The 9,305-nt window shown below is 38.6% G+C and overlaps 1 protein-coding gene across 1 annotated transcript in view; it reads left to right on the top strand.

The window, feature by feature from the left end:
* Positions 1-5,861: 5,861 nt before the first annotated feature.
* ITGA2 (integrin subunit alpha 2) overlaps positions 5,862-9,305 on the top strand; it is a 40,551-nt gene continuing 37,107 nt past the window's right edge. Inside the window, exon 1 of the mRNA XM_066569766.1 lies at positions 5,862-6,072. Coding sequence (XP_066425863.1) covers positions 5,862-6,072 — 211 coding nt within the window. The remainder of the gene's footprint in view (positions 6,073-9,305) is intronic.

Below are 9,305 nucleotides of genomic sequence, written 5' to 3'. Positions count from 1 at the left end.
GACATGGCTGAACTGGGAACAAGATAAACAGTCTGAGATAAGATCAGGGTGATTTTTCTGTCTGAGGGGAGCATTTATCATCATATGCTTTTGTGGAGAGATCGTCACTGTGCAGCAAGAATGTGATGTATCAGAAAACTCTGTCCAGGCACAGAGAATGGGGCTGCTCACCACACCATGTGCTTACTGGGGTGCCATCTCTCCCCAGAAGAGATTATCCGGAATCTGAGCTCCACCAGAAATTCTATCACTTCCTTAGATTTTGATTAATAAGCTCACAGGCTGCTATATAAAATGCAGCTTTAAAAAACCTCCTGTATTCAAAGAGTAGAAAGAAGAGCTACAGAAATATAGCAGATGCCGGTAATGTTACTCAGCAATATTTCTGGGAGGTGCATCTCCTGAGGCAGTAAGAACTAAAGAAATGATAAAGAGAGAATTTTTGCAGAATTGTTACTGGCTTTCACTTTTTCTTGGAGATGAGTTCAGAGAGAAGAGGGAAGACAGTCCAAAAGGGGAATGCAGGAGTATTGGAGTCTGGTACATGTTGGGACACTGTGGCACAAACCACCAAGGAAGACTGTTTGTGTTAGAGCAGATGATCCGGGATAATTGGGCATTAATCCGCTGTGCATTGATGAGCCTTGATGGTATGTGATGCTCATAAATAAGGACAAACTTGCAAGTCAAGTCCAGCTCAAGCTTTTCACAGTTTCTGGTGGGAATTTTAAAATAGGAGCTCTTTAATGAACTTGAGGAAAATTGTGAATACCAATGAAATTCATCAATTAGAAAAGAAGTTGGCCACACAAGTAATTAGCCACCACAGAAACATAATTCAGTTTATACTGTGGTTCTCCCTGTCAAGAGGTCATCTGCATGTGAATCTTAAACTTAAACTAAAATGTCTGTTATTTTATAATCTTTCAGAAAGTCAGATTGTACCCTATCAAGTTCATCTTGAAGGGGCATTCCCTTAACAGCAGCTGACAGTATAGTCTTCAGAGATAACCATATTTACTCCATGCTGAGAGTTGGTTTTATAGCTGTCTCAGGTGAGGAAGATTGAAACAGTTGTAGATAGCTGTGAAATGCTTTTTCTTACACACGTGTCTTCAGACACATGCTCAGCTGTGTCTGTGTGCTTAGAATTTGCAATTTTAAAAATTATTTTGGTTTTGAATTTATATTGTGGTATTTTTGTATTAAAATATTTTGTTTCATCTCACATGTCAGTAATGACACAATATACAATGCACTTACTGATGTATCTCATAACTATTGCACTACCAAATGTAGTTTTATAAATCATTGCCTAATTCTCACTGGTCACCAAATATAGTGGCCTTTTTCCTGATGATCTGTGCAGCCTCTTCAGACCAATAAGATATTTTGCGAGAAAGACACATTTCTGTATGAACTTCTATTGAAATCAGTACATTTTCAAAGCTTTCTGATTTTAATGAGGAAGGCCATTTCTTTTGAGGAGGGTAATTTTTTGATTTTTTTTTCTCCTAACAGAAGCGGCCATTGTTGCAGCTCTGTCTTTTCAGTGCCAGAACCACTGCTAATGCTGAGTTCTTTACCCAGTTTTGTTTTCCCTGACTGCATGCACCACAGTTTGCCCTTTTCCTGCTTGGAGAAGCTCTGGCTGATTTTTTCTAGGACTTCTGAGTTTGTCACTCAAATTCTCTTGCCATAGCTCACTGTAGTTTTTGAACTTCTGATTCTTGTTGAAAGGATAAAAAGTTTTAGATGGTGAAAGTGCTTTAGTGTGTGCAGAGAAGCATCTATGAGCATGAAGAGTTTTTTGGTCTTCATATCTACTCACCATTTCCTCTAATTGTAGGAAAAAGGCCACATGATCTAAGAGGTTCTTTCTACTCTTATTTTCCTATTAACCATCTTCATGTTTAGAAAACAAAACACAATGCAACACAATAAAAAGCAAATATATGAGAAGAGAGAAAAAAAATAAACCAGAAAATACAAAACATGCTCTGACAACAGCTGGGAATTCAGCCCTTCACTATGAATTCTGATTTTCCTTTCTGCTACATCACACTTTGCTGATTACTAACCTAGTCATGGTGTAATTTCCCAGAAATAATTCCTGTTGCACTTTGATCTGCCACTCCTGCAGCTTGTGTGGTAAGGCCTTGCTGCTGAACTTCATATGACTTCCTAGTGCCATTGCTTTGTATACAGTGTTGGACAATGATTAGGGAGATGAATAATAACATCAGTAGCAATATTACATTATACTCATTTGTAAAGATGATCTGCAAGGACATATAAAGAGGTTTTGTAAAAATAAATATTTGACTCATGGCTGAAAAAGAGCCTTAATTACTACATTATACATTATACAGTTTATTTGGAAACAAGCATTTTCAAGTATTTTAGTACTGCTTTCTTGCATTCTTTCTTGATATATTCTGTTTCACTTTGTCTCATGTATCCTGTCTAATTACAGTAAAAAAAAAATTGTAGTTAGCAGGATGCTAGCCAGATACTCCCTTGCTGTCTTCACTTCTGATGTTTCAGAAAGATACACATGCATTTTCCCAGAGCAGTGTTGTGTAACTCCCTACTGTAATGGTTTATGTTAATTTTGAAAGGCAAGTAGGACTTCTGATTTCTTACGTAGATTAAGGTTGGTGTTAATTATTAAGTAAGGCAGAGAATACAAAAGAAATAGAAATTATGTTATTTCCTAGAGCCTTTGGGGCTGGCAAAAGTAGGGGGCTAAGCTTGGCATAAGTCAGTTAATAATTTTTTCTCAGGCATGTATTGATGACAGGTTAGACTAGTTAAGTCAAATAATGCAATGGGTTTAATAGCTCTGTTCACGTCTGAAAATCACCATCAGTAACAGTCAGTTCTAAGTGTGAATTCTGTGTATGGAGTGGCATTTTTTGGCCTGCAATATAGGTATGACATTGAGAATCACAGACTCTGCAAATCTACAAGGAATACAGAAAAATAAATTAATAAAATAAGTTCCAGTAAACTGTGAGGAGTGCAAGGCAAATGAAAGACAAAATTAAATTTCTTTATTTGGCATAGATTTAAATCTGGATTTAAAATGAGAAAAGTTCATCTTGTTTTGTCTCACATTTTCCTGTTTGTACCATGCAGCAATCCCAAGGTTAGTTTCAGGGGTAGCAATAGCAAAATTATCTTGTGAATATCAAGTTTTAGAAGTGATAGCTCCTTGGTATAACTGCATGTCTGGATCGCAGTTAATGTTGAGGGCAGAGAAAATGGGAGGCAAATAATGCCCATGGAATGAGCAAAAGTATGCATGCTGAAAAGCAGAGAACAGCTTTTAGTAAACACTAGAGCAGGGATGATGTTTGTCTCTATGCCAGTAGCAGGGGTGGAACTTGGAGTGAGCTTGGATTTAGGCTTGGATTTGGGGTCAGCTAGTGCTCAAGCATGCTTCTGTTCTCCTTCTCACTCACTCTTCTTGTGAGTGAAACTGTGTGCTCTGGGCTCTCAGGAAAACCTGTGGCTGCAGAGCTGTGCCAGCACAACACAGAGATTCACAGTGAGTTTCATGACTAGATCGGAGTAGTTGCAGTGGGTATTTCCAAGATACAAGGCCATTCTCTGAACAGTAGCTGTCATCCTGCAAGGACTCTGAAATATGTTTGTCTTCTGGGAAACTTAGAAAAAAAAATACAAGTATTTATAAATGTACACAGTGCAATGTTCAGCTTGACAGTTAATGCTGGAAAGCTGTTCCAGTTTCAGATATTGCACACACAGTGTTGCCATCCATTTTAAAGCTGTTTCCTCTTTCCACAAAAAGTCCTAACCCTTCTCTCCCATCAGCCCAGTTAGCATTTTATATTCCTGTACCCAACTCAGTAGTACCTAGCAAGGTAACACCATGTCTTCCTCCTCCTTCTTCCTCCCACTATTGACCAGCTCCAGCCCTCTGTGTCACTGCAAGTATTTGCAGATTATGTTATCTGTTGGCACATGACCAGTGCAGTAGCTGCTTATGAGCTCTATTTGTTTGGTCCTGAGCTATGGCAGTTCTGGTTTCCACTGTGCTGAAAAGGCCCAGAAACACTCATTAAACAAACAAGAAAATCAGAGGCCTCCTCACAGCTACTGCAATTTTTTTGTTTGAGAGAGGTGTTTGTATGAAGCTAAGTTGCGTATTTAGAGATGCTAGAAGTACACTAAGTCCTGTTCCTGCTGCCTGCATGATCACCCTTTTCCAACAAGGTAATTGAGAAAGAGTTAGGCATTCTTAAAATATCCAGACACACAAGAAAGAGAATCTGAAACCAAACCCCAGCTGAACTAATAAAATAATTTTTTTTGTGTTTGATGAATGTGAAATAAACTTAAAAAGAAACTGCAGTTTAGCAGTATTTTCTCTGAGCAAACTAGAGAAAAACTCTTTCATGTGCATCTAAAACTCCTTTTTGTCATATCCATTTTATTAAAACTAACATCACAGCAGTAAAATCAGATGATCCCTAGGAAGTTAATGATATATATAGAAATTGCTTTAGAAAACAAAAATTGCACAATTTTTTTATAGCACAAGGTATAAAGGTATAGGTTAGATACCTATAAAATTTTAGAGAATAGCAATTTTGCTCTAAACAACCTACTGATGGACTAAAAAAAGATGATTTCTAGTTGAATTCAATATTCTGTATTGGGGCTCCATTGCTTGTCTTCCTACAATCTCCAAAATGCATTACTTACTACCATGGATTGTTCTGTTTGAAAATAAAGTCATGTTGCTGCTGGAGCAAATACCCATAATCCCTGCTTTTCAATAATCTGCTTTATTTTTAATAACCCTTGAGATCATCATTTAGAGACTTTTGATAAAAGAGAGGTGTTCTTAAGCAGTATTCCAAGAAGGTGAACTAAATAGTTTTGTGAAGGCTTTCAGATAAAAATTAAGAGTCTTGAGGGGCAGATGTTGGGGGGAAATCTTATGGCAGATGAACAAATGAGTCAGAGAACATAAATCACTTTGTGTTGCAGGCAAAATTATCATAAGTATTAATTTTCTTGTTCAGGATTACAGACTTTATGCAGCAGATTGTTACCACCTGCAGTATTTTCTTTCTGACTCAGTGTTATCAAGGTGTGGTAGTGCTCAAGCTCAGACATAAGTGTTTTATTGTTGCCGAGTAGATCCTGTAGAAAATGCTTTTTATCAGTTAAAAGAATAACCCAAAAGGAATCAGTTAACCATTAACTCATAGAACAATAAGTAATATGCATCTTGATCCCCAACATATATATTTGTACATTTTTATGTGTCTATATATATTAGAACCTTCACCGTATTTCTTCTGAGCTAGGACATAATGTCACATTAAAAATGCTACATGTGTTGGAGGCAGATGAAGCCCCAAAGGCTCTCCCATTCTTCTTCTCCACCAAAGCTGTCCTTGGTGAATCCAGTGCAGTGTATTGACATGCAAGTAAAGCTTCTGAACAGTTCTGGAGAAGTCTCCTACACCTGAATGCCTTGGGCGCTCATGAGAGCTTCTCTACCTGTTACCTATAGTGTGCCATGCAATGCTGCTGCTAAACTTTTTCAGTATCATTATGGACATAATCAAGTTCCTTTTCCTTTAGGTTGTTGGTTGGTTCACCCTGGAGTGGCTATCCTGCAAACAGAACTGGAGATATATATGCATGTCCTGTTGGTGTCTCCAAAACCACATGCAAAAAATTGAATTTACAAGGTATGTTCTTACTAACAGTGTCTTGCTACACTTGTTAAGTTTTTCCCTGTGTTTGTATGAGGCCAGTCTACCTTATTAAAACTTTTCTTAACTAGCAGTCTGCATAATCTCAGATTCTGTGAAGGCATGTGTGTGCTGCAAGGCCGCAGTGCTGATGAGACATGTGTCTGTCTCAGCAAAAATTGGTGCCTGCCACTGGACCCAGGCCAGGTAGTGCCAGCTGCTGGAGGCACTGGGGTCTCAGTGTCACCCCCTGGGGCACCTGGAGTCCTTACCAAGGGGCAGGAGCACTGTGGGTCCCAGAGCCAGTGGCTGGTGGGCACGGGGCTCCATGCTGGTAAGTGCCTGTCCCTGTCCTCCCTAAACCAGGTAGGGGTGTGTGTCTGTGCTTGTAAAGTAGCTATAAAATGGAGTTCAGGTTGGGATACAGTGAAAATATGAGGCAGCAGGGTGTGCTGAGATGCCTCCTTTGTGTTTATTTGTGGTGCAGATAATTTCTGCCCTCCGCTGGCCCTTCCAGTTTTTTGTCTAAAGCCTGATACTGGATCAGAGGAGTCTGGTGTCCTGAGGAATGTAACAGTAGCTACTCAGCTGCAGCTATTCAGCCAGCCAAAACCATGCAATAGGTAGATTTTTTTCTTCCTCTCTTTTGCCTTCAGCTCTCTTGAGGGCAGATACTCTAAATGGCCATACTTAATTGATGTCTATATTTGATAGTTAGCAAATTTTTTTTCCCCAAAGATTGGCTTTTGTTTCTTTTATCTCAGAATTGCATGCAGACATTTGGAAAAGGCACCTTAGATTATGAAAAATCAAGTTTTTGAAATTAATTCTAACTTAGTAAATTGATTCTACACCTTATCTATTATTCTGTCATTACTTAATTTAATTTTATTTCAGCTTTAATAAATATTCCAAATGTGACTGAAATTAAAAAGGACATGAACCTTGGCTTGACTCTGATACAGAACTCAAAAAATGGAGGATTTCTGGTATGTATCAAGATCATATGGAGTACACACAGAAACTTCTAAAGAGAATCAAGAAACCAGAATTATCCACATATTTTCATAAGTGCAGGCTAAATGTATTTTATTATGCAGCATGGATTAGTACATCCCACTGCACTTACCTAGGGTCCAAAATCAATTGTAGAATGTATCATTAATGCAAGAAAAATTGTGAAGTCTCTCCTTTGTTGTTTATCTAAACATCCTAATTAATGTCTCAGTGATTCAAGTCAGACAATATAGGCAAGAATATTTCCACCATTAAATTATTTAAGGTGGTCTTGCATAGTTCTGATTGTGCTTTCAATGGGCTTTATATAATCTCTCCTCTATCATTCACACTTGCACAGGCACTGTTCTCCTGAGATATCAGTATTTCTAGTCCCTTTTATTTGGTTAGTGAGCTTGGAAGAGGATGCATTTTCTCTGTGTATATTTCACAAACCACTGTCCTTGGAGCCTGCAAAATTCTTACCTGAAAGGAAGTGCATACCTGTTTAATATGGTTTTTTATGATCCTAATCATAATCATGAAAACTCTTGGTGTGTAGGTGTATTTCAGTTTGATGTAGCCATGTGCAGTACATAAGTAAAACAATAAAATACAGAGAGAAGATCTCTAGGCTGTCCTTAAGCTTTGTATTTTTTTGTTGCATCTTCCTAGTAATCACAAAAGTATTCAAGTATTTATTATATTCATTAACATGTAGTTACATGAAGTACTTAGAAGTATGTCTAATTCCAACCTTTCCAGCAGTCCTCATGGAATTAGTAAAGTTATTCATAACTTCAATAGTAACAGTAATTTTCTTGACTTGTGGCTTGAGAAGGCTTTGATTAAAAGATCTTATTCTCTCTCTTGAATAACACTTTCAACTACTTTTAATTGAATACCCACTTTTAGTCAGTATGAATAACTAGAATGTTTTAAAATATCTCATGCAGGGAAATTTGAATTTTCTAATAATATTTGAACTTCTCTGTTAAAAAGTATTTCCTGATCCACATGTTATTGATTGATTCTCCTTAAATTTAAAAAAGAAAAAAAAAAAAAAACACAAAAAGCCAGGTTGAATTCTAAGACATAAACAGTCACGTTTTCATCAACAGGAGTTCTTTTTTGACATAAGGAGAGTGAGGTTCTGGAGACAGGTGCTTATCTGTGACTCAGCCTCAACAAATACCAAAAGCCCCATGGTTTAGTTGTGGCAGGTATTGAACCCTATGCGTGGACAGCCTGCTCCTATTTGCAAGCTGCTTCCAGCCAGGACTTTGCTCCAAGACTCTGTCTGTGGCAGCTGGCCTCTGTGATGGGCTCTGCAGGTTATTTCAGGCTTTCCTCCTCCCAGCTCACTGTTCCTGTTCCTCCTGAGGCCTCTCCCAGCTTCCCTCTGCCTGTCCCAGTCTGTGCTGCGTGCTCAGTCCCTGTGCTCTTTGGCTTGGGAGTGTTACCCAGGCTGGCATGTCTGTGCTGCAGCTCCCAGTCCTGCCGGGATGCTGTTTGATGCCAGGGGATTGCTTCCCACAGGTATTCCAAGTGCAGGGCAGTAATTTCCCACACGCTCATTACATTTTTCTGAGGCATGCTTAGTCCTGTTGGAGAGGTGCTGAAGAATTTCACTGATGGTTAACAAGGTTTTTCTGGATTTCCCATCTAAATTTTTATCAGTTTGTTTACTGGGCAGTGCTGTGCCTTTAGTTGAAAGAAGCAGCTCTCATCTCCCTGCAGGTAAAATCTCCCTTCTCTATTTTACAGCCCAAACCACCCTTCTCCTTTGCCTTGCTAAACAAATACAGAGTTTTTTGGCTGAAATGTTCTTTCTAAAATACGTCTCTCTCAAACATCAACGACCTGGTCTCTGCTGTATTCCATGTGAGTCTTTCCCAGGCACTCTACAGTGTATTTGGTATTTCCGCAACTCAACAGGTTCTCATCACACATCTCTAAGCCATATTTGCTTTGTATGCTGGCTGCATGCTTGCAGACACCCTGCAGTCATCCATCTCCCCCTTCCAGTTTATGCCCTCATCTCTTAATGTTTGTCCTGAAGGAAAACTCCCCACCCCTTTATAACTTTCTGCCTTTCAAGTTCATCTGTTCTTGATATGTGATCTCCGGTTCAGTAATGATGCATCTTAAATTTCTGACTTAAGCAGTGCTAGAACATTAATTTCCCCCATCTTTGTTCCTCTGAAGATCAACAAAGATTATTAGAACATTTTTGCTTTTTCCTCCAAGGTTAACATCACAGTTTTCAACTACCACCAATACAGAAAAAAAAGTTAGAATAAGACCGATCTAAAAAGAACTTTAAATTAATTTTAAAGGCCAGTAACCCTCCTCCAGCTCCATATAGATGATTTATTTTGTACCTTTCACCTTGCTAAAAATCCGTCTTTTCAGTAAGAACTAACCATGCTTCGTGTAGCAGCTAAAAAAAGTACTTATCTCAAGATCAGATAATGTGGATATACTTCCTTTCTCCTCTGCAAAATCCACCATCTGGTCAAATATCTTAGGATAGTTTGATGTTGTCTCTCACTGGGAAACCAAGTGGGC

This window comes from Molothrus aeneus, chromosome Z (genome assembly GCF_037042795.1).
Source record: "Molothrus aeneus isolate 106 chromosome Z, BPBGC_Maene_1.0, whole genome shotgun sequence".
NCBI classification, from domain to species: Eukaryota; Metazoa; Chordata; class Aves; order Passeriformes; family Icteridae; genus Molothrus; species Molothrus aeneus.
This window is presented reverse-complemented; position numbering and strand designations above follow the sequence as displayed.